Below are 26,424 nucleotides of genomic sequence, written 5' to 3'. Positions count from 1 at the left end.
GTGGAATAGTGGAACTTTGTTTTCCATTCATACAGAACGTTCCGTTTTCTGCACATAGTGGGGTGTGCATGTGGAGTCAGATCAGTGGATCCACTTAAAAAAATCTGCACGCAGTGAGGTCCTGTCTGTTTTGGCATACTTAGAACAGCAGTTCTGCACCCACAATAGTCTCATTGCTTACACAGTAACACTTCTCGAGGGTGGTACTACATATATGTTTGTTGTTGCTCTGTCTGTAGGGAAGTAAAGGTCGTTTTGTTCTATCATACCCTGAGGAGTTAACCCTCCTCCTAATGTACTGTTTTTCTGTTGTTAGTTTGGTACTATTCTTGGTTGTATAATTTCTGTATTGTAATTGTTTTAGACATTGTTTTAACTGTGCAGTAAATCACTTGAAAATGCAAGTTGAAAAGTGGTATATAAGCTCTATAAATTGAGGGCAATCCTATCATGTTGTAAAAGTTAGATGTCACTGTTAAAGTTTTAGTTAATGCCACAACGTAAAAGTAAATAATAAGAAATGGAGAAACAACAAACATAGCTATTTAGAACTACCAGGGGCAAGCACAGTTTCCATTAATGGTCACACACAGTGTATTATAAAAGTAACTATTAGTATTAAGATTAGTTACAAGTATGTTTTTTTCATGCAGGTCTTTATATTATTTTCTGATTTCATTTCTACACACATAACTAAAAGCTCATAAAATGTTTTGCACCGTTTAAATTATAATTATGACCTGGCAGAATGCACTCTTTTTTCTTTTCTTTTTTTGAGTGATTAAAAACTGTGTAAAATCTTTACTCTTTCCACTAGAGGGCAGATCAAACTGGCAGATTTTGGGCTTGCCCGGTTGTATAGCTCTGAGGAGAGGTAAGTCTAATATTAAATCAAACCTGCATGTCCCTACATTTGGGGAGTTTTCTGGGAAATATAAGCAAAATATAAAACACATGTGAAGCTTTGTAAAATGCACGTTAGTAAATGTATCCGGAAATCGTTTTTGAACTTTCTTCCATGGTTTAAATAGGCTTTGCTTATATATGCAATTTTAGATTGGTATGAATTGATTTAAGATTGGAAGGATTTTGTATTTTTAGCAGTTTTTATTGTTTACATAGGGTTGGATTCAGACTTAGTCATATTTGAAGTAGATCCATTGAAAGTGGGACTTAAGTTTGTCATGATAGACCAATAGGCTTCTGGTAGATTTGTTGTTCAGTCGTTCAGTCGTGTACGAATCTTCGTGACCCCATGGACCATAGCACGCCAGGCCTTCCTGTCCTGCGCTCTCTCCCGGAGCGTGCTCAAGTTCATATTCATTGCATCGGTGATACTATCTAGCCATCTCATCCTCTGCCGTCCCCTTCTCCTTTTGCCTTCAGTCTTTCCCAGCATCAGGGTCTTTTCCAGAGAGTTTTCTCTTCGCATTAGGTGGCCAAAATATTTGAGCTTCAGCTTCAGTATCTGTCCTTCCAATGAGTAGTCAGGGTTGATTTCCTTTAGGATTGACTGATTTGACCTCCTTGCAGTCCAGGGGACTCGTAAGAGTCTTCTCTAGCACCACAGTTCGAAAGCATCAATTCTTCGGCGCTCAGCCTTCCTTATAGTCCAGCTCTCACAGCCATACATTACTACTGGGAAAACCATAGCTTTGATTAGACGGACCTTTGTCGGCAAGGTGATGTCTCTGCTTCTTACTATGCTGTCTAGGTTTGCCACAGCTTTCCTCCCAAGGAGCAAGCGTCTTTTAATTTCATGGCTACAGTCACCATCTGTGGTGATCTTGAAGCACAAGGAAGTAAAATCTGTCACTGCTTCCATTTCTTCCCCTTCTATATGCCAGGAAGTGATGGTGCCAGATGCCATGATCTTATTTTTTTTCATGCGAGTTTCAAACCAGCTTTTGCACTCTCCTCTTTCACCCTCCACAAGAGGCTCTTTAGATCCTCTTCGCTTTCTGCCATTAGGGTGGTATCGTCTGCTCTGGTAGATTAAAAAGTATCAATTTGGGTTTAATTTATTTTGTAGATAATATTTAAATGAATATGCTGACTTTTAGAATATAACATCTTTTTATCTTTCCAATCATATTTAAATTGTGTTGCTCAATCCTGTTTCTGTTTTCATAGCTTAATGTTAGTATCTGCACATTTAAAAATATTCTAATACAATTTCTCAGAATGTCACTTCAGAAGGGAAAAAAGTTAGTCATATAGTTGAAAGTATATTCATTGGTGCTAAAATCTTTGATTCCTATATAATGTAAATGGAGGAAATTACTCTATGACGCAATTCGTTGATTTTTTAAACCTGTACTTTTATTAGCTGAGTGGCCTAGTTTTTGCTTTAGATTGCAGGTTAGGGTGGAGTGGGGGTCACATTATTGAATACATTCTGTGCAAAAAGAACTCCTGTCTAGGGTCAGCCCTACCCTGAGAAGGGTGAGATGGCTGACTCAGGCAGGACATGCTGAGGGATGGTGACCTGTCCTTGACACAGCTCCTAAACTGGCCCACTGCTCTCAGGGGTGGTAAAGAACCCTGTTGTAAGTGCTGAAGTAAGATTCCACTGCCAGTCTAGTTCTCTGCAGGTGTTCTCCTGGTCGTGTGTACGGCTAGAGTGTGGAGGGGAAAGTGGGCACGCATGTAAGCCCCCCCCCCCCCCCCCAATGAACAAGGAAATGCCTGCATAGCTTTGGCTATTGGGTGGTATAGAAATGAAATAAATGAAATGAATAAATACAAATAGGCTTCTGTACATGGAATTAGGGTGGGGTGGGAAGTGCCTTCTTGTCTTTCACCTTAGGCAGCTGTGTGCTTTGTGTTTTTGTGTGGGAGTGTTCCATCCTGTGTAGACTGGGAAAATGGAAACATTTGGTGGGGGAGGAACGTTCTTTGTGTTCTCTGACAGGGTTTTTTCAAGTTTGCAAAAGGGGGGCAGAGCCAATATCTCCCCTTTCTGGACTTGTTGGAGACTAGGGGAAATGTTGAATGGGAGGAGGATACTTAGAAGTGTCAGTTCAACCCTTAAAAGTGAGAGGATTACATTGCCAAGTTGGAGATATTGCCTCCCCCCGCTTTTCGGTGCACTTAACTCCATTCACCTTTTCTTTCCATTTTTGGTGCTTCTGAATTGTGCTACTGGGTCCCTCCTTTCTCTTACTAATATTTCTCCTCTGGATCTTCTCAACTGTGTGCAAATTAGCCTATATACAGCTTTGTTTTGTCAATTTCCTTGTATGTTATCTACTCCACTTTGGAGCTCCCTCTGATAGCTGAAGCATACTAGGAAATTAACAAGGCAAGACTACACATATCAGACAGGTGAAAGTATGTACTTGTGAAAGAATGGGAAAAAATAAAACAATTACAAACCCATTTGTGTAAGTTTGAGTCACTTTTTTAAAAAAGGTGGCAAATGGGTGATGGTCCTTCCAAAGTGCCTTTTTGGCATCTGGGGAGGGGCAGTTGCTGGCAAGAGAGGCTGGAGAGATCGTGAAGATGGGCAAGGTCTTTTCTGCTGCTCTTGCTGAGCAGTTCTGTAGCTGATCCCAGCAATCCACAATCAAATTGCTCTCCCAAGTTCAACAGCATGTCAACCTACCATGGGATCGAACAGCCCTACACAAGCCATGGGTTCTCAGCGTGGCTTGTTCACAGAAATTAATCATGTTTTGTGCAGGGTTCAGCTGGCTGCCCATGGTGGGTTGTCGTGTTGTGTGAGCCCAGTCACTGACTGGGCTCACACAACATGATAACCCACACTAAGTGGTGGAGTATGGGTTGAGTTTGGGTTGCCGTTGAACTGTGGGGTGTTGTTGAAACATGGGCTATCGTTTTGTCTGAACCCAGCTGCATTAACGAACTATGGTTTCTTAACCACAAGCAACCCATGAAAAGAATCCATGTTTTGTTGTTGGGTTGTTGGGTTGTGAACTGTGGGTTGTTTGTGGTTACCAAACCATGGTGGTTGGGATGGGTGTGGATGGGTTCAGACAACATGATAACCCACAGTTAAACAACAGACTACACTCAACCCTTGGGTGTGGGTTATCGTGTTGTGTGAACCTAGTCACTGAGTCAGACCATTGATCCAGTATTGTCAACACTGACTGGCAGCAGCTCTCCGGAATTTCAGGCAGGAATATGTCCAGCACTTATCTAGAAATGCCAGGAATTGAACATGGCACCACCTGCATGCAAAGGATGTGCTCTACCACAGAGCTGTGGTCCCACTTTCTTTTGTTTACTACATAATTTGTGGTTTCTGTTAACTTTTTTTCCCTGCTTCTCAGCTGGCAAACAATGTTTTTAGCTTTTACAGAGCTATGGCTTTTATATTTAAGGCTGCAACCCTATGCACAATTACCTGGGAGTAAGCCCCACTAAACAGAATGGGCCTTCTGAAAAAAATATAGGATTGTTCTGTAAATTTCCAAAATAAGCCAGATACTACAGTTTTATAAATTGTGTGTTTTATGTTGTTAAAGCAGTATAATAACCTTAGGCATTGCATCTATGTCAATTTTCCTCCAAAATTTCTGTTTCCCCCCACAAACATCTCTAGTCCTATGAGCCCACGTTTACTGCCTCAGTGAAAGCTGGACCAGGATTTCCTAAATCTCTGATAGCTTTTCTTGAACCAAAAATGTTTGGTGGGGTTGCAAGAGTGAAACGTTCCTCTAATTTTGAGGTACATTTCAGTCTTACACTCCACCAAAAGTTTTTTTACAAAGTGTATGAAAGTATGGAAGTATACAAATAGCCCCCACCCACCTAGTGTCTCTGTGTGAACCACTGTTCTGAGTATGCTTCCTGATTTGGAAGGAGCAGTGACATCCAGAGACGTAATAGGCACTCTCCTCTGAGGACAAATAATTCTACTGCATCTCTGCATCAGGATGCAATCATACCTGATGCAGAGATGCATCAGAATTACCCACCTCCGGGGGAAGCTGATTGGAAGGAAGCAAGGCATGGTGCACCGCCCCTGTGGTTGTATACTTCGAGCATGCAGAAGCCTTTAATTACTTACGCTGGCATGGTAGCAGTTAGCCAATCCAGTATTGCCCATCATCTTCGTAAGATTTTTTGAATCATAGAAATCTCTGGTCAGCATAATGTGTGGTACAATATGGCCTAGCTGCCCTTGTGCCATTCATATTACCTACATTCCTGTTGTCAGCTATTTATGAATGAATGAGTGAATTAATGAATGTTATATCCCACCTAGAATTCAAGGCCGCATATACAGGTTTCCCATCCACTGAGACGAGGCTCAAACCTGCTTAGTTTTAGCAGAGTTGTTACATTATGTGCCCTAGAACGTTTAGGCAGCAATCCAATGGCCGCTAGAGAGTGGCTAGACGGCCATAGGATATGTTGTTTCCCAGGAACCGACCTCAGAGCCCACGCTCCGAGGTCGGTTCCTGGAGAACTGACCTCCCCGCACTTCCGCACTGCCTCGGAGGCAGTGTTGAACAGCCCCATCCTCCACGCTCACAAGAGGAGTGTGGAGTGGCCGGAAAGGGGCGTGGCTGGGGGTGTTCTGGGGCGGGGAGAGCGTAACTGCCTGCATGACACATCCTATGTATCATACACCAGCCTCCTTCCCCGCTCTGTCTTCCTGCGGCTAGACAGCCACAATCGACTGTCTAGCTGAAAACGCAGGGCAGTAGTAGCAGAGGGAATGATCCCCTCCATGCTTCTCCTGCTGTGCTTTGGATAGGTGGTCATCTCCGAGTTTGGAGGCGGCTGCCTATCTAGATAGGATTGCTCTCTTAGTTTTCTATTTTGCAGCGACTGGTATGTTGCTTTTTAAAACTAAATTTTATAAACCATCTCAGTTCTCTGTTTTAAAATAACCCAACCATATTGTTATTGCTTCTAACGGTTAAGAGAGATTCATTTTTTACCTTATCCAAAAGCAGTTTCCTACTACAAACATGGCAGTAACTGGCTCCAGCAGTTTGCTATTTTCATTAGATATCAGTTAACATAAGTAGTGTCTCAGTTTAATTGGTATGTTTATGCCATTGATAATGGATTTTAAAATTGTTTTCTTTCAAATAAAGAATGTAAAGGATCCTATTATGAAATCTCCATATTCTTTAGGCACGTAGCATTTACAAATATATAAAATATATTATACAAATATAAAAGTGATGGTTGCCTAAAAATTCCATTCAAAGCCACCAGAAGTGAACTTCAAGATGTTATGGACTCAAGCCAGTTCAGGATAGATTTCTTTGTGTAACTGGAGGAAACTGAAATAATAAAATAATTGTGATGATACTGATAATTCAGGAAGAAAACTCATGGGAAAGAAGTCTGTGATTCTAGTGAAGAGTACATTGCTTTTAGTTTTTCTTTCTTGCTGTTTTAGTTCTCTTCTGAGTGGGGTCAGGAACCCTATGGGATACTTTATTTCATTTGTGTAGTATTACTTGGAATTACTACATTTTAGTTATTCACTTTGGGAGAAAATTAAAATTTGTGGGTTTTATTTTCAGTCGACCATATACCAACAAAGTTATCACTTTATGGTACCGCCCTCCCGAACTGTTGCTAGGAGAGGAACGATATACCCCTGCTATTGATGTCTGGAGCTGTGGGTAAGGCTTTTGATACAAACAGAAAATTCTGCATCAACAAAGTAGTTTAAGAAGAGATACTAATAAAATCATGTATTCTTTTTCCAGATGCATACTGGGTGAACTTTTTACTAAAAAACCAATATTTCAAGCAAATCAGGAACTTGCTCAGCTGGAACTGATAAGGTTAGTTGTAACATTGGGTCTATGAGAATCTCTGAGAAACCTATACAACTTGGCTTTATTTGGAACTGTGAGATTGAAGTAATCTTCTGTTGAAGGGAATATGTCATATCGTAACACACACATGCTGCCATTGTCAGCGTAGAAAACAAGTAATAAACATGGCTTTTCGAAATAGGGGGAAATCTATCGTGCTTAGAGGCAGCTCTTCATTTAACTGGACCTGGGATGCTTTGTTCTCCTGCATGCTATCCTTTCACAAAGAGGGAAGAATTACTTTTCCTTTCACAGGCTGATTCATACTTTGGAAGAAATATGCAGCAGCATTTTAACCGTGGAACGAATTCTGGTCCACAAAAACCCTTGCATTAGACTTTCCTAGAATCTCCAGGTCACAGGAAATCTGAATCCAGAAGTTTAAATACAGTGTTGCATTACAAACTATGAAAGAATCTTGGTCTTTGGGCATAGGAGAAGAATTTTCCTGTTGCCTCATGACATTAATAAAATAAAGTTCTGGCTGGCAGTATTAACCACTAGATGGCAATAGAAGAGGTTTTAAAAGTGAGAGCTGGAGTAATGATTTTTGTGTCTTATATAGTTCAAAACTAGGAATGGGAGAGAAGTTTGTTCAGCTTGCTTTTTTATGCAAACTTACCAAATTTGCACTATCCAAACGTGTATGTAAACTGGAATGCAGTCAAACGTTGAGATCCACATTTTTTATTTCGTTTGCAGTCAGAGTTCGCGGACGAAAAAAATGTATGCAGAAATGCATATAGTATAGAAAAGTGCACACAAAAATGCATGTGTTACAGAGAAATGCACACAAGAACACTTAGCGAAAAAATTGCCAGCAAACTTTCTTAGGAAAATTTGCCTGCAAAGAATGCTTATAATTTTAAAAATGCATAAAAATTGCATACATTTTGAGAAATGTGGAGAAAAATTTGTATGAGTGTTAGTATGGACTTGAAAAAAAAATTCAAACTGATTTTGAAATGGAGCAGAATGAATGTAACTTTGAGAAAATGAATGAAATCAAACTTAATAGATTTGTCCAACTGAATTCAAAACATATTGTTTCTCTTCTGAAAATAGATCTAATTCATTTCATGAGCATGTTAGTGTGTACTTAAACCAATGTGATAGCTTACCATAATCGTATTAAACAAGAGTGCTTGTACCAAAAAAAGATGGGAAATAATAATTGAGAAGATTGGTATTTTAAAGTTATTACAGAATTGGGCTTTTCCTTCCGTGCTGTAGATCAGCCTTGCCAAAGTATTTCTTCTTGCACCATTCCTAAACATATTTCCTTGAAGTAAGCCTCACCGACATGCCTTAGGTCACAACTTTACATGCAGAAGAGGAAAAAAATTTATATGGGTTTTTTTTTAAACATGCTTTTTTTTTTTTTAAAGAAATATACATCATATGAAGTCAATAAATAACTAAAGTTGCAGATACATCAGGAATAACTTTTGGGTATAGCTGACTTCACAGCTTTTGGCTTGAATGATTTGACTGTACTATTAACATACGTCTATTAACCAATGTTGTGGGCTTCATCAAGTCTCTTCTTCCTTCCTGTTCCTTTGCATGTTCTGATCTTAAATCAGATGAAAATATACTTGTAGCTTGGCTATAGACTCTAGTTTCATTAGGCCAAAAGCTGAAGTTGTCTCCTCCTCATAGGATGTTTCTACCATCCAAGTTCAGTTTTGTCTTTAAATTTCTCTTCAGTTGCCTTATTTAAGATTATCTTACATTATGCTAAGGGGCGCTGTCCTCATCAAATTCTTGTTTGATTCAGTAATCTTTAGTTAACCTGTTAACCTTTATAAGCTACATGCATTCATTCTCTTGATTTTGATGTTTTTCTTACAGCCGCATATGTGGGAGTCCTTGTCCTGCAGTATGGCCTGATGTGATAAAATTGGCTTATTTCAACACTATGAAACCAAAGAAGCAGTATCGTCGGAGACTGAGAGAAGAATTTGCTTTGTAAGGAATGACCTATTGAAATATGTGGTTTTTCTGTTCATGGATTTCTTTGATCCAAAATTTAGCTTTTGTGAACATTTTAATATTCCCTTCATGCATCTACAGATGGTAGAGTTCGTGATAGGTATCCATCACTAACATTAGTCTGCTCTTTAGTATGCAATACTATATATCAGGGTTGGGCAACATCTGGGTGTCTGGGGGTACACTGTCCTTTCTTGCCCCCACTGCTGCACAAAAATTCGTTGGCACAGCAGCAAAACTGTGGTTTTGCTTCAAAAGAAGATGTACAGGGAGTGGACCCCTTGTTTAGAAGCAAAATGGCACTCCCAGGATGCGCAAGGCAAATTTGATGACAGGAGGGTGGTGGGGGGTGCATGTAGCCCATGGGCCATGTGTTGTCCACCCCTGTCATCTATGGATTCTATGTTTGTGTAGAGCCCAACTTGGGGAACATACAGTACTCTAGCCAGGAAGGTGGTATTCCTATCCCTCCCATAAAGTGAAATTTTTAACTATCCACAATGCTTCAAAAACTTCTGAAAGGTTTAATAGAATTTGCTCAGTGATTCAGTTCACATGACACACCAGGCTCATTGGGGGTTGTTTAACCCATGATGAGTTGTGTCATGTGCTGGATGCATACCAGGCAACATTTTGAACATGCAACCCTAAGTGGGGTTTGCTGTGTCATGTGAATTTAGCCACTGAAGGTTATTTGTAGGTTAAATAACTCTTGCATAATCCACGGTGAGCTGGCTGTTTCGTGCAAATCGGCCCAATTATTTTGAGACTGCATGTCATTTCCGAAGCATTTATACCATATATAGAACTTTCTGTTCTGCTGACTTCGCATTTAAACCATGCCCTTGGCCATTGTGTGCATAGTGTTTGTATTCCAGCATGGCTACCCATCCTTAACATGTGGATGCTTGCACAGATAGGGAAGGTAAGTCAGGCACATGGGATGTCACCTCGGTTTAACTGAGCCTTGCATGTTAGAGAGATTAGGCTAAAACAGTTCTCCCTGACATCAATGTGGAAAATAATTCAGTTGTGTGAATTGTCACCTGTAGTTTAAGGTGTGTACCCCAGAGACAAGTTTATCGCCTCATGTGCTGTAAATGAGAATTAGGCTTACATTTTTTTCAGTGGTGTTTTTTCTTAATCTTGAATTTGTTCTTCCTAACTAGTTTAATTTTGATGAAAAATTACTGTCTTCTTTCTGGCTTCACTTTATCCGTCTTCTTGACAGTATTCCCCCAGCTGCACTAGACCTTTTTGATTATATGCTTGCTCTGGATCCCAGCAAACGCTGTACAGCTGAACAGGCACTTCAGTGTGAGTTTCTGCGAGATGTGGACCCTTCAAAGATGCCTCCACCAGAGTAAGTGGCTCTCTATTGAGTTCATCTGGTACAAAACCAGATTTTAATACTTTGATGCTACCAGCAGAGGTCACTTCATACATATGCATTCAGTTCTGTATCATGGTATGTGGGATCTACTATAGTTCATTGTACAAATAAATACGTTATACAAGCATACTCTTGAAATGATGTTGGTTAACTTGCAAAAAACAATGTCTAATGGCTGTCAGTAAGGAGGGTAGCTACACAACATATAAAACCTAAAGTTATGTTTACTGTATGTGTATCAATTGCAAGCAAAAAAAATCCAGATAGGAATAAATCTGAGACCACTATTAGTCATTTATATCCTCCCCCAATGATTTGTATTTTATACTTCATACACCATTTAAATCGGCCACTAACCACTTCAATATCTTCTTTGTACTTGTCTTGCATACATTCCCCCAAATTTTATGAAATCGGTTTCTGATTCTGTGTTTTCCTATACAATTCCAAAACGTTTCTGTGGCTTCAGTACACAGTGTGATCCTGTTGCCCTATGTGCAGCTGACATACAGAATGGCTTTGTGATATAATCTGTAACAGGACTTCCTCTTCCTGGTGTGCTCTCCAACAATGAGCATCTTTGAAAAGGACAAAGTGCTCATTCTGAACTGTAAGATGCAAATGGCACAATTTAAAAAATGTGGTTCTTTTACACACATGGGGAAAAGAACGAAGTAGAAAAGATAATTTTTGCATGCAGATGTGTGTATACCTACCTGCCCCTACACTTTTACCGACCCTGTTCAGATGTCATGCTAAGCCATGATGGTTAGTGTTTTTGAGCTAACCATGGTGGCTTAGCGTGATGTTTGAACAGGGGTCACACCGAACCATGGTGGTTTATTAACCATGCCCCGGCCATGCTCACTAACCACCTGCTGCAATATGGTTAGTGGGCTTCATCATGGCTTAACATGACGTCTGAACAGGCCCCATGGTTAATGGAGCTCTACCATAGAGCTCTGCAGCAAGAGTGGCCAAAAATGGCCATTACAAGAGCAGGGCTGCTGATGGCTGTTGGTGGCCATTTTCTTCTTTCTTTCTGATTCCATTACAAAAATAAGCAAAATTTTTTTTAATAAAAATTGCGCAAAATCACCATATTGCTAAAATGCGCATTTGTGCAAATGCGCACTTGCACAAATGCACATTTTAGCAATATGGAGATTTTGCGCAATTTTTCAATGTTTTAAATTTTTTTGGCTTATTTTTGTAGTGGAATAAGAAAGAAAGAATAAATTGTCTGCCAACAACCATTAGCAGCCCCATGCTTGTAATGGCTGTATGAGCTGCTGAGAGTACTGGGATGTGTGACTGAGTGGTTGGAGGTTTGCAGGATGTTAGTTAGTTAGAGAGTGGTTAGGCTAACCATGCTGCGGGCCATGGTTAGCTGGACGTGTGCCACCCTGCAGTATGGTTAGCCTAACCACCCTTCCCCATTGTACGTCTGAACAAGGTCACCATGAAATAACCTTGGCTATCTCCATTGTTTCCCAGTTTGGAAACAAAACCGATAAAATAATGGAATAAAGGTCCGTGAGAGCTTTTAACTCTTAGACTACTGATTAAGATCAAGAATCAGCTGAGCTTGCCACTAAGATGCCTTATACCAGGGGTGGGGAACACCAGGCCTGTGGGCCAAATCTGTCCCTCCTGGGGACCCCAGATGGCCATGCCCCTTTCCCCTGACCACCGATTATTTGGTGGGTTCCCAGCTTTTGTGCAGTTTTTCTCCCCCTTCATTCTAAAATATGGAAAAGCCTCTTCTAAGGCTTAGCTACTGGCAGTAAGAGCTTTAAGCTAAAATATGCTGGTATTTGGGGCCCATCCCTTTTGCCCCACCCACCACTGGAATGAGGCCCCTGAGAGCTTCTCTGAAAATAAAATTGGCCCTTGGGCTGAAAGAGGTTTTCCACCCCTGTCTTATATAGTCAGTCTTGGGTGGTAGAATTTGTACCTCACCTCTTATTGTTTTCCTGTGTTGAACAGCTAATTTTCCTTTACTTTACAGCCTTCCTTTGTGGCAGGATTGCCATGAGCTATGGAGTAAGAAGCGCAGAAGGCAAAAGCAGATGGGCATGACAGATGATGCAGCTAAAATTCCAAGGAAGGATTTATCCTTAGGGATGGATGATAGCAGAGCAAACACCCCTCAAGGCCTGCAGACCTCTTCTCAACTGAAAATACAAGGCAATTCTAACATAGCACTTGGTCAGTAATTTCTCAGTTTAGAAAAACACTGTGTATTCCTTTGCCAAATATCTCTCTAGGATAATAGAATCTAATTTCTGTAGAGTTGTGTAATGGTTTTACTGGAGGTAACCAAAAAGTGTATGCTTAGTCACATTCTGCTTACTACAGTCCTGCTGGCAAGTCTTACTGACTTCATGTGAACTTATTTCTGGACTGGAGGACAAAAGAGAGAGGGAAACAGCTTATGTAGCAGCTCAAAGAGCTATGAGTGCAGTATGCACATGGGTGCATATTCTGAAGCCAGATACTGAGAGCAGGGCAGAGGAGGTATTGAAGCTGTTGGCAGCCTACCTGGGAAACACAATAATATATTATGACCGCTGACAATCTGAGGAATTTCTTGTCCCTCCATTTTACCACTACTGGGTAGTTTTTGCTGTAAGTGCACATTCTCTTCTGACAGTGAAGAGAGCTTTCACACAGTGAAAGGTGGACTGTGCATGGTCACCTGGAGGCAACAGGTTGCTCTGCTCTCAGCTTTTAGCGTGAGGAATTCTACACATGCCATGCAGCGGTTATAGCTCTCTGGATTGTATCTTTCCTTCTTAACTTTATGTACAGTAACAGCTAAAGATGGGATGAACAGCTAAGTGAATTAGTGTATAATTACAAGTCTGTGTTCACTGTTCAACCTGAGATTTTGTGTTCACTGTTTAAATCCAAAAATCAGGGGATGTTTCATTTTTTAGCCATGCAAGCCTTAATACATTAAGTTAGGATGAGATTTTGGATAATTTCTTTATATACCAGAGTGTACTATGTTTTTGTGCACTGTAAAAATAGATCTTCATTTTCAGTCTTCGGTGCTTTTAGCTTGCTTGAACCAAGTGCACATTGAGAAGACTTCTGATACTGCAACAATGTATTTCCTAATACCTAGTCCCCTTTATTACTTGATACATCTTCATGTTTGCCTGCCCCAGCATCCATACCCATAAAACATATACTTGTAACATATTGCTTCTTCTCATCCCAGAAGACATTACAAGTCTTTCTTTATTTTCCCTCATGAGTGAAAAATCTGAAATCAAAGTACAAATTGATTGCTGATGGTTCTGAGTTATTATTAGCTTATTCTGAGCACTCTGACCATTCTTTCCATTCTTAGATATGAACCCAAATTATTATGTGTTGTTACATAGTGTTGTTCCATAGAGCATGAGATGGCATTTCCTTATCTATATTGTATCAAGAATATATTATTTATAAAAGAAAAACTACTGAAAATTTCACCCTTTCATTGCTAGTTTCAGAAACTTACTATATGTATTAATTGCTTCTCTTCCTCCTCAAAATCTCTCCAGTCATTTTGCTACAGCCCCACTAAGGAAAAAGGGTCATGAAAGGTATAGCATGGTGAATCCCCCTCCCCACCCTTAAGCGTGGTTCCAGTTTCATTCAGACTTGAACTGGTTTCAAATATTCTTTCACTGTTTTTTACAGTGAGTCATGGTTCAAATATCTTGAGAATCCTGAAGCGGTGTGTGCAAGTAATTCCTAGATATCTCTGTTTTTTGACATTTCTTTCACAGATCAAGGACATCAAGAATAGGGATGTGTGTTTTTGCAGCCAAATATTAGGAGTGTTTTTTCTAGTACAAAAGAGGAAAGTGATGACAGAAACCCATTCAAATGTGTTTCTTTTCAGTCTGTGTACATACATGTATATGTCATAATCAGTTTTCATGGCATTCCATCATTTTAATGAGTTTATATCTTTTTTCCAAGTGCACACTGCTAAATTATTTCAATTCTCTTGTCAAAAGCCCATGTGTGCTGGGACAAGCAGAACTAGGCCTGGTTTATACCGTCATATCAACCAGAGTTTAAGTGATCGTGAGCAAGCCATGGTGAACCTCAGGCTCATGCACTCCCCTTTTCATCCTCCTTCAGTTGCAAAAGGAGTGAATACTTCTGTTTTTACTTTAAAACCACAGTTCCATTTCATGTCTGAATTTGGGAAACTTCTGGTTTGCTTAAAATAACTTGTATTACAAGAACCTAGTTTCATGAGATTGGCTGTAACATGGATCTGTCGTTTGTTCTAAAGTGAAAGGAGAAATTTTCGCTACTCCTCCTCTTTGGCGTTTCAGAGGAGGTGGAGAGCACTCTTCTGGATCACTAAACCGTTGTATAGGTGTTTATCAGAACTGGGCCATACGTCTATTCGTTTTCTTTAGAGCTTGAGTGTGATTGTATTAAACACATTTTCCTTGGTTTTTATTGTCTTCAGTGAAAGGAGGCAGCGGTCAGCCACTAAATCAAAATGAAGTGGCCATTCTCCTCAACCTGCTCCAGTCTAAAACCAGTATTAATATGGCACAATTTGCTCAAGTGCTGAACATAAAGGTGAACCCTGAGACTGAGCAACAGCTGAATAAAATAAGCCTTCCAGCCGGCATTTTGGAAACGGGGGAAAAACAGCCTGAACAACAGCAGCAGCAGCTGCCGCCGCAGCCACAGCAGCCGCCGCAGCCACAGCAGCCGCCGCCGCCACCACATAAGGCACCGTTGCCTCCCTCTCCTGATCAGGAGCCTTTGAAACAACCTGCAGCCCCTCAGCCTTCTGTACAAACTGCTCAGTTGACCCAAACAAAAGTGGACACGGAGGTTACCCAAGCAGCTGTGCAGAGTGCATTCACTGTTCTGCTCTCTCAGTTATTAAAGGCTCAGCAGCAGAAGCAAAAAGAAAATGTCTTAGAAGAAAAGGAGAATGGATCTGGAAATGAAATGCCATTACATCCCAGACAGCCTCCGGAGCCAAGTACACCTGCATCCAGCAGCTGGGAAGATGCAGAATCCCCAGCATCCATTTACCCCCATCTTATCAAATCATTATACGCATGTGCAGGTATGAGTCTTTAATACTGGGGAAACTGCATTTAGACAGGTAGGGTAGGTGCATGGCTTGAAAATGACATGCGGCTGATTCTGTCAGTACTGGTTGAAATTACTATTATGTGCAATAGTACTACATTCTGCAATGAAGATTGGCTTACATTTACATAGGTCCTTTTGACTGTTAATACAGCCCAGCCTTCCCCAACCTGGTGTCCTCCAGAAGTTTGGACTTCCAACTCCCATCTGCCCCAGCCAGAATGACCAGTGGTCAGGAGTTGCTGGGAGTTGTAGTCCAAAACATCTGGAGGGCACCAGGTTGGGGAAGGCTAGTATAGCAGTAGAAAATTGGGACCTGACAATGTAAGCATTACAAACTGAAGCTGGAATCCAGGGAGTTACATTTGGGCTATTCCAAGGTATCACAAACAGCTTTTGACACTCTCCTCACTTTCAGAAGTGGCTTGGTTTCTAGCATGGGTGGTTGCTATTCAAGGAAAACGTCCTGAGGATCCCTTGGCCATGCCAAAAAGCAGACCTTTGTATCCTGACCTACGTGTAGTCTACTCTGTTCCTGTAAATGAAGTCAGATATTGAATATTGTATAGCATGGTGTACAAATGTTAATAGTATATTAAAATAATCTTATAGTGCTACCTTATTTTCACTCGCTTGTTGCGCTTATGTTGTATACATTTTCTGGCTAGATCATTTGTGAAGGACACATCACTTATTTTGAAGATAGTGTATTGTAGGGGATCAAATTGGGTCGGATTTCGAAAAGATCATACAGAATGCCACTCATGCAATGGGGCTTTTCTGGCTCCTCCTCCCCACTACAGCCCTCTGTGCCTCCCCAAGCTGCTCCTGAGGGTCAGTGAACCCTCTGGAAAAATGTGGCATAGGGCACTGGAGGCTGCAGCAGGATGAGAAAATTGGAGGAATTTGGCAGGGCTGCTTTGCACCAGCAGAAAAGCACTTTTGCTTATGTAAGACCTCTCTGGATCCAGGCCTTTGGCACATGATAATTATTCTTAGGTTGAGTAATTTCTGATTACAAATCTCTAAATTATTTAAAAATCAATTTAGGACAAGATGACTTGGTCAGGCAACCTGAGATGAGACCTCAAACACCTGAAGAACGACCTCGCATCTTGCCTCCAGACCAGCGGCCTCCTGAGCCACCAGAGCCACCACCTGTCACTGAAGAAGACCTTGATTATCGGACAGCAAACCAACACTTGTCTTCAGTTAGTAGCTCTTCAGGGATGGATCCTCATGCTGGAGTGAAAGCAGCTCTTCTGCAGCTGCTTGCTCATCATCAGGCTCAAACAGCTGAGAAACCAGCAACATCTAGTGTGGATTTCCAGTCAAGAGACTCCTTTGTAGCAGGTCCAGACTACAAGGATAGTTTTGCATCGTCTACATTCTCTTCTGCCCACTACAGCAGTAGTGATGGAATAGGAAGTGGATCATCTGGGACACTAGAAAGGGGAAACTTCATTGGTAATTCAGATGTTCAACCCTTGGAGAACTACAATACTGCTTCATCTCACTCTAGTGGTGCCCCTCCACCCCCTGCCTTTTCAGAACCATTTCATAGCTCAGTAACTGGTTATGGAGACATTTACCTCAATGCTGGTCCCATGCTATTTAGTGGTGATAAGGACCATAGATTTGAATATAGCCATGGTCCCATCACAGTTCTGGGTAGCAGTGGTGACATATCCACAGGGTCTGGGTCTGAAAGTACTCATTCTTTGTCCTCAGAGATGCAGAACTATAGCTATGGAAGTAATTTACAAGAACCCCCTGGCAGTGTTGGCCACATGCATGGACAAACTTGGACTTCTCCTGCCCAAGGACCTGGATATTCACAAGGATACAGGGGACACATTAGCACATCAACGGTCAGAGGACGAGGCAGAGGATTGCCATATTGAGCATCTGTTTGTTTTTCCCCTCAGGCACATCATTTTTACCTGGAAAGACTTTGTAGCTGTGATTTTGAAGCAGCAATCCAACAGACTTGAATAATGTTAATTCAACAGCTTTATTTTTATGTGGAAAAGGGTCTTGCATACAATAGGAAATTGCTTACAGTTCATGCTGTTCTGAGAACCAGATAATTGATTGTACATCTTTGCAAATTCTAGCTATAAATTTTATATTTTGGCAGTTTTAAGTCAATGCTAAATTTAGGGACATCAGCTTTTTATGGCACACTGTCAGATCTCAACTATGCACACACTTGTGCTTTTTTTGTAAGTTTGGACCAACTTTTATGTAAAAATTTTACAACAATCAAAGCAGGGCACTGATTTATTTGGTATTTCTTTTTACAAAACTATCTTCAGTCAAAAAGTCACTGTCAGTCTTTGCACTGCTTTCAGTGTTATCTGTGGAAGGTGTTCTTTGTGCTCATTTCAGACAATAAAACACAGTCTCTCTTGATACTACAGTTTTATACATATTTGGGCGTTGATTTGAATTACTTTCAAAGTCATTCGTCTAGTAAAATATCCTGTCCATCTTCTCAGTGTTTGTATACAAAAATGTTTTACTTGAATGGTAAGTGCCTTAACGATGTAAGTTTAAGGTCTGAAGAACATTTCATTAAATTCAAAAGGCTGTTTGAAGGTACTTTGTAGTTTGATACAAAGATTTAATATTTACACTACATAGATAGTAACTTATGGACAAATAGGGTCCATATATGGCATTCTTAGGGATTCTTGTGCCGTTAGATGAGTCAGATTAAGAAACACTTAACTTTCTCCCCCCGCCCCCAATTGCAACTATTCCCAAAGCGAAATAAGTGAGGTAAAATGAGAATGTATGGACAGTAATGAAGAAAAGTAGGTTTCCTTCAATTTTCTGTAAGAGCTCTTACTCTAATTCCTTTACCAAATAAAACTTAGTGTCCTGTTTTATTCAAAATAGTCTTTTTATTTTAAAAATTGAGTAGCATTTTGTTATATCAGCTTACAATAAGTAGTTTGTGTTGGAAACTTTTTTCCACATAATTGCTGCAAAATGTAACTAGAGTTACATAATCAGCATTTAATGCAACAGAAGCTTAATGGGCAGTTAAAATTTCTGGAAACTGGGATTGTGCCAACCAATTCTGTATTAAACTATTCCACTAACTTGCTACTTGATTTGAATCTGTGTTTGAATAACTCCACCATGCATTCAATCTAAAAGCAAAAAAATGGTTACCAGAAAATATAATTCTGGCTCCAAAGATGATGCTTTCCAGCAGTGTATGTTTGTTCTATGAGAAGGGACTAAGCCTCTGCCCTGCAGACAGGGTACAGGCTATGTTTTCCATGTACTGAAATGTTTTTTAATGACCATATTGGAGAAACAGTTCCCAACTGATTATCCAGTTGACAAGCTAGTGCATATGTAGCTATTTTCTAAACATCTAATGTTTCTGTTAACTAAATTACAAATGTAGTCTTTGCAGCTGTGACTTGAATCCTTTAGAAGCGAATCTATCATTGCTTCAAATTTTTGATATTGATTTGAGTGAATATTGCATTTGTAGGGTGTCATATTTGTTGAAACTCCCCTGTAAATATGACATTGGTCATCTTCAGTATCATTTAGAGAATCCTGACTGAAAATAAAAGCACCTCAACTGGAAGACAACATTTTGTAATCTCAACAGCTTGTCTTGACATTTCAGCTAGAAGATGCCGGGTTGGAGCAGATCTTCCTGAGTAAATCATTTTAGTAAAGACCCACTCAAAAGTGAATAGCAATTAGTAATAGCTGTTTGCTAAAACCTATTTAATTTCTTTTCTACCCCAATCCCATGGGCAGTTGACATATAAAATAGGAAATAAAAAAATGCTTAGGATCTGTTGTTCAGTTTGCACACTGGGGTGCTTTTACACTGAGGCTCTCTAGATTTCATTTTCTAGTCATAATTCCTGGTTCTGCATTGAAGGCCACTCCAGATGATTTCCTGACTTTTGAAATGGTTTTCCTATGGATACAAGGCCTGTGGTAGGAAGGAGGGAGACCATCAGAAGCTCCAGACTAAGCAGCTCTTGGCTTTGTTTTGACTTCTCCAACATCTATCCATCTTACACACTGCAAAGACAACAGGGAATTGATACTGGCGTTTCTAACCACGTCTGAATCAAACTGTTCTACTCTTTTTCTAAGAAGTCCAGCAAACTTTGACTAAGGCCAGCTTTCCATGTAAAGGGTTCAAGGGCTCAGTCTGTTCTCTTGAATGCCCTGTCACAAATCTGTTGGAAACTCAACAAAATCACCTCTGCTGCACTCAGGAGGCAAGCTGTCTCCTAGACGGAGAGGTGCTTTAAGGATTTCAGTTTTGGGATGGAGAAATACATCATCACACCAAATATGGTACAAGCAAGCTGTATGGTTTGACCCCTATGGCTGGTAAAATTACCTAGCCAACTGCCTATTTCAGTGCCCTTCAAAAGATTAAAAATCTTGAGAATGCAGGTAAGTGAAACAGCAACTGTGCAAAGCAAGGGCTAAAATCTTAAAAAGTAAGGAAGCCATCTTTTCCTGTGCTCAAGGTAAGTGTTCAAGATATTAATGGGCATCTGGAACTGGACAATTCCTCTGACAGCTATTAGTGTGGAATGTTTTTGATGACATTTTGTTAGGCCTCTCTGTTAAGAGTTAATTTTAAAATCCTTATTTAAAAAAAACTTAGCCTAAATATAAGTGTATATTTCAGAGATAACATGGCTGATCTGCAAATGACCAACACTAAGGTAGTGTGTCATTTTCACCAATATGAGTTTCACAGTTGGTTTCTAATACTTTCTGATTAGTAGATCAGATAAGTAATAAGTCTTGAAAAAAGTAATGCTACTCTTCGATTTCATAGACCAGGGGTATAGAGGCCTAGGGACCAATATGGCCATCCTGGGGTCCCAGTCCGGCACTCTGGGATTCCCCTGATGGACATGCCCACTTCCCTTGGCCCTATCCCTTTTCTCCCAACCACTTCTTGTTTGAAAGTTTCCCAGCTTTTGTGCAGTTTCCCCCCCTCCCCCCATTCTAAAAGGTTGAAAGGCCCAAGTCTTGGATACTGGCAATAAGAGCTTTAATGTACAATATGCTAGTATTTTTTTAATCTTTGGACGTGCCCCCCTTGCCTTAGACCCTACCCAACACAAATGCACCTCGAGAACTTTTCCAAAATTTAATTTGGCCCTTGGGCTGAAATGAAAGAGGACTCCTGCTCCTGTCACAAACCATTAAAACAATTCAAGGACACTAACTTTATTTTTAAGGCTAATTTGAACAATTGGCCCAGATTGGCCGATTTTTGAGTTATCTCCCCTTCTCTGCTCAAGCAATAAGGCCTAAAAGTGAACCTTTACCACACTGTTTGTTTTTTAAAATATCTATATGCCAGAATTCCTGCTTTGTCTGTTTCATAGGGTTGGGTCTAGTTACTCATATTTAAGAAAGGACCCATTGAAATCAATGTGCCTTTAATCATGACTGGCTGTGGAGTCACATTGATTTCAGTGGGTCTACTCTTAACTATGACTAAGTCTGGATTCAACTCACTGACCTGGATTCAGGGTCTTTTTCCTGTGGACAGAAGGAGTCCTTCCATCTGTGGAAGGCTTCTGATCCACTGAAGCATTTTTGCCAGAGGCACAACGGAAGAGGCAATCTTTGCCAACTTCCCTGTCCTCCCTATAGTCTCACATGCCCCCTGAAAATCTGCTCTGGAGACTGGTGCTGGGGGCTGTGTGAGGAGGGAATCTGTTAAGGTTTTCCCTTCTCAGTGGATGAAATGTCCTGAATCTCAAGCAGTACTCCTGCTGTTGGGGAGAAAATGTGGATCCAATCCATAATCTTAATTTAGGATTTTAATTTCTAGTGTGCTAGAAAATACTACCAACAGTTTGCAGTACCAAGATGCTATATACTCAGCTTCAGCCAAAAGGAGAGAAAATTGTTACATAGAGTATTAAGTGATGGCAACAGTGCAATCCTATGTATATCCACTCAGACATAAGTGCCCTTGGGTTCCATGGGACATACTTCCAGGTAAGTCTGTATATGATTGCACCCTAAAGGATTAAACATACAAAACAGAAAATGAGAGAAATTGGTGAATTCTCCCAAATACTGTGCTTAAGTGTTAACATGATTTCTGCACCAAGCCTCACTTAGCATCTTTCTCACTGTTTACTTAGTCATTTGTACAGATGTACTGAGTTAACTTGTAAATAAAGAATCTAAACATTTTATTTATTTGTTTCCTGTCTTTTCATGAAGAAGTGGCAGTAATACTAAGTTAAAAATTAGGATTAAAATTTGTTTAAAACAATAAAATACATTAAAATACATTAAAAACACACACATCAGTAACAAAACGGTCCCCAAGCTAGCTTACATGCCAAAGGACTGCTTGAATAAAAATGTCTTTGGTAGGGAGTTCCTTAGCAGGGGAGCAGCCACCAAGAAGGCCCTCTGTCCTATGTTGCCACTGAACATGTTTCTGAAGGCAATGGTACCAATACTGACAGAAGGACCTCCTGCGAAGATCTTAAAACCCAGGCTCATACAGGAGAAGGGGAACTTTCAAGTAGCCCTGTCCCAATCCATATAGGGCCTTATAGTTATAGGTCATAACCAATACTCTGAATTGTGCCTGGAAACAGACTGGTAACTACTGAAGCTGTTGTAAGAAGGGAGCCATGTGCTCTCTGTAGCCAGTCCCAGTCAACAGTCTGGCTGCAGAGTTCTGGACCAGCTGAAGTTTCAGAAGAACTTTCAAAGGCATGTTACAGTACATGTTACAGTAGTCCAAACTTTCTGAGTGCAACTCTTCTGTGAACACTGACAACTTAAGACCTAAGCCAAATTTTACAAAAGGACTTATGATACTTGATTACATATATTTTTGAAAGACAGCCTACACCCTTACCTGGGAGTAAGTCCCATTGAGCTCAGTGGAACTTTTGTCAGGAACCTATCCTGTTGTTGGTAAAACTAATAAAGGAATTAACTAATTAAAAAGGAAATTGCACGAAGGGCCAGGTTTTATTGCAAACAGCTTTCAAAATATGTGTGCGTTATGACAGTAGCACAACTTTCGTAGCATTCTGAAAGCTTCTGGGCTGCCTTCAGCTCCCCAAATTAATGGGGCACCTGCACATCCATTTAATTTGCTGTGTGTATCAATGATAAGTGGTGACAGGGGTGCAGTTCCTTCCGGAGTTGTACTTCCATTGGCTCCCTTCTTCAGGGAAAGTATGGGATGTTGGTCCTACCTCCCCATTTTCCTTCAACTAGCTCATTATTAGGCCATCAGGGATGGGCAACTTGTGGCCCTCCAGATGTTTTGGCCTACAATTCCCATTAGCCCTAGCCAGAAGAGTTAAGGCGAGGGATGATGGGAATTCTAGGGCAAAACACCCAGAGGGCAAAAGTTGCCCGCCAAGTTTCCATACACACAGTCAAGATGTTCAACAGCTTCACATATTGTTGCTTACAATTTAGCCTTTACGCACCCATACTTTTCCTTGGTCTTTCAGCTGCAATCTTCTTCCTCCATAGGAAGTTTAATGAGAGATGCATTCCAACTCTAAATTCCTATGATCACCCTCCTGCATAGGTTATCCAATACAGTGGTTGTTAACCACAACAGCAAACAGTACATATTGTTAATTGACATTTGCTGCATACCAACTTTTCTTGAATCAAATAAGCCATTTTTAGACCAGGTTCACCTGTCTTAGCTATCAAGACCTCTTTTGAGGTGTCTGGGCATGGTCACTCTAGCCCTAATCTTCTATAGATGGAACACACCAGCTGGTAATTCATGCCTCCTTATTCTGGTTGTGGTCATCTTTATTTTGAGAAGTTCCACCAAGGAAGTCAGTGTGGTACTGAGCATACATTGGAGTAGGATCAGCCTTTGCAAAAAAAAAAAAAGATGCAAACTAGAGAAAACTTCATTTCCAGGGGAATGTTCAAACTGCTGTATCTTCTTCCTGCCTTTTTAAAAGGCCAGTTTATAATGCTCAACATACAGATTTCTCTACTAAATTTCAGCTGCTTGAGACTAATTGTCCTTTACAATAATTGGGATGTTCATGCTTCATAACTGTAGACTTCTGACTCCTCTCTCTTAACTATACAGGAGCAAGAGCACCTGTATAATTATTGCAAAGTTTGAGTACCCCAATTGAAAGAATCCATTCTCTCTGGGCAATAATTTGTATTTTCTTCTGTCACTTTAAGTGGTCCCTCCCCACTTATTCATATGAATGTACATTTTCGCATTGATTGGATCCTTGTTCCCTCTGCACATGATGCATTTAAGTCAAATTTAAATATTTTTGCCTGTCGGTTCCTGTCTGAAGGAGGTTTGAGCAAGCCTACAGGCCTTGCCTTAGCTATACTGAGATAAATTTTCTGGTCATCAATACCGCAAAGATAAGCACAGGCACTCATTTCTTCAGATATAGCAGGCATGTAAAAAACTAATGTTTCTACACAGCTGGGTTCTTCCTGAATTTTCTTGCCATTATTCTCTCTGGTTTTAACACTGTAGTTCAGTGTTTCCTGGTGTGAGATGTTCCCATGTTAGCTTTACATGAAAATGAACTGGGCACATTTTTCAGGACTGCAAATCAGATTTTCTTAGTCAAGGATTAGTGTCTCAAGAGTACAGGGCCCATGAGGGAGGGATAGGCTCTAGTTTTAGATCTTAAGTGAATTTCCTTCATTGTTCACCCCAGTTGCTGAGTTAAACTTGTAATTATATGCAATGTTTGTAGAACACAGTTTTGGGACTGAGTCTCTCTGGCATGACTTATGTACTAGTGGTAAAATTAATTTACTATAGAAACATGATTGTCCACATCTCTTATCTTTTGGTTGTACGACAGCATGTTCCCCTGCAAGGATTTACAAAGTTGCATACTTTCACCTTTTTGTAGCCATCCAATGTGAAGTATATCACAGCCCAAAACAGTGGACCAGGCCCCTGTAAATAAAGGTATTTTACAATCTTCTGCTGCTACATTTTTTTTTTTTTTAATGCATTGCCTTTACTCTTTTTGGGCATAAAATATCACTCTATATTTCACAATGCTGTCACCAACTGATTCCAAGCGGATATACCTGTTTGGCAGTACACACCTTTCCCCTTCATGGATCACTGCCTTGTTGTGGTGAAGGGGCTTGTGTAACTCAGTGAAGCCATAAGCTATGCCGTGCAGGGCCACCCAAGATGGACAGGTCATGGCAGAGAGTTCTGACAAAATGTGGTCCACTGGAGAAGGAAATGGCAACCCACTCCAGTATTCTTGCCAAGAAAACCCCATGGAATGTATCACAAGGCTAAAAGAGATGACGCCGGAAGATGAGCCCCTCAGGTCGGAAGGTGTCCAATACACTACTGGGGAAGAGCAGAGGGTATTTCCAAGTAGCGCCAGAAAGAGTGAAGCGGCTGGGCCAAAGCCGAAAGGACACTCAGCTGTGGATGTGTCTCGTGGTGAAAAGAAAATCCGATGCTGTAAAGAACAATATTGTTTAGGAACCTGGAATGTCAGATCAATGAATCAGGGTAAGCTGGATGTGGTCAAACATGAGATGGCAAGATTGAACATCGACATCTTGGGAATCAGTGAACTAAAATGGACAGGCATGGGCGAATTTAATTCAGGTGACCATCATATCTACTACTGTGGGCAAGAATCCCTTAGAAGAAATGGAGTAGCACTCTTAGTCAACAAAAGGGTGGCAAAAGCAGTACTGGGGTACAATCTCAGAAACGATAGAATGATCTCAGTATGAATCCAAGGCAAACCATTCAACATCACAGTAATTCAAGTCTATGCCCCAACCACTGAGGCCGAAGAAGCTGAGGTTGATCGGTTCTATGAAGACCTACAACACCTTCTAGAACTAACACCAAAAAAAGATGTCCGCTTCATCATAGGGGATTGGAATGCTAAAGTAGGAAGTCAAGAAATCACTGGGATAACAGGCAGGAATGGCCTTGGTGTACAAAATGAAGCAGGACAAAGGCTAAGAGAGTTTTGCCAAGAGAACACGCTGATCATAGCAAACACTCTTTTCCAACAGCACAAGAGACGACTCTACACATGGACATCACCAGATGGTCAATATCGAAATCGGATTGATTATGTCCTTTGCAGCCAAAGGTGGAGAAGCTCTATACAGTCAGTCAAAACAAGACCTGGAGCTGACTGTGGCTCAGATCATGAGCTGCTTGTTGCAAAATTTCGGCTTAAATTGAAGAACGTAGGGAAAACCACTAAACCATTCAGGTATGACCTAAATCATATCCCTTATGAATATACAGTGGAGGTGAGGAATAGATTTCAGGGATTAGACCTGATAGACAGAGTGCCTGAGGAACTATGGACAGAGGTCCGTAACATTGTTCAGGAGGCAGCAACGAAATCCATCCCAAAGAAAAAGAAATGCAAGAAAGCCAAGTGGCTGTCTGATGAGGCTTTACAAGTAGCTGAGGAAAGAAGGGAAGCGAAAAGCAAGGGAGAAAGGGGAAGATATATCCAACTGAATGCAGAGTTCCAGAGAATAGCAAGGAGAGACAAGAAGGCCGCCTTAAATGAACAATGCAAAGAAATCGAGGAAAACAACAGAATGGGAAAGACTAGAGATCTCTTCAAGAAAATCGGAGATCTCAAGGGAATGTTTTGTGCAAAGACGGGCATGATAAAGGACAAAGAAGGCAGGGACCTAACAGAAGCAGATGAGATTAAGAAGAGGTGGAAAGAATACACAGAAGAACTATACAGGAAAGATCTGAATGTCCCTGATAGCCATGACAGCGCGGTCACTGAACTTGAGTCGGACATCCTAGAGAGTGAAGTGGGCCTTAGGAAGCATTACTAACAACAAAGCTAGTGGGGATGACAGTATTCCAGCTGAGCTATTTAAAATCCTAAAAGATGATGCTGTTAAAGTGCTGCATTCAATATGCCAACAAATTTGGAACACTCAACAATGGCAGCAAGACTGGAAAAGGTCAGTTTACATTCCAATTCCAAAGAAGGGCAACGCCAAAGAGTGTTCAAACTACCGCACAATTGCACTCATTTCACATGCCAG

At 40.7% G+C, this 26,424-nt stretch overlaps 1 protein-coding gene across 1 annotated transcript in view; it reads left to right on the top strand.

Annotated features, from left to right (window-relative positions):
- CDK13 (cyclin dependent kinase 13) overlaps positions 1 to 18,949 on the top strand; it is a 46,896-nt gene extending 27,947 nt beyond the window's left edge. The window contains exons 7-14 of the mRNA XM_084857810.1: positions 818 to 874; positions 6,516 to 6,617; positions 6,705 to 6,782; positions 8,670 to 8,786; positions 10,042 to 10,173; positions 12,215 to 12,414; positions 14,690 to 15,307; positions 16,384 to 18,949. Coding sequence (XP_084713936.1) covers positions 818 to 874; positions 6,516 to 6,617; positions 6,705 to 6,782; positions 8,670 to 8,786; positions 10,042 to 10,173; positions 12,215 to 12,414; positions 14,690 to 15,307; positions 16,384 to 17,237 — 2,158 coding nt within the window. The 3' untranslated portion in view covers positions 17,238 to 18,949. The remainder of the gene's footprint in view (positions 1 to 817; positions 875 to 6,515; positions 6,618 to 6,704; positions 6,783 to 8,669; positions 8,787 to 10,041; positions 10,174 to 12,214; positions 12,415 to 14,689; positions 15,308 to 16,383) is intronic.
- The last annotated feature ends 7,475 nt before the right edge of the window (positions 18,950 to 26,424 follow it).

The sequence above is a fragment of the Heloderma suspectum genome, chromosome 5 (genome assembly GCF_057233095.1).
Source record: "Heloderma suspectum isolate Gila_16-S chromosome 5, 16-S_ref, whole genome shotgun sequence".
NCBI classification, from domain to species: domain Eukaryota; kingdom Metazoa; phylum Chordata; class Lepidosauria; order Squamata; family Helodermatidae; genus Heloderma; species Heloderma suspectum.
Note: the sequence above shows the minus strand (reverse complement) of the source record. Positions and strands in the feature narration are given on the sequence as shown.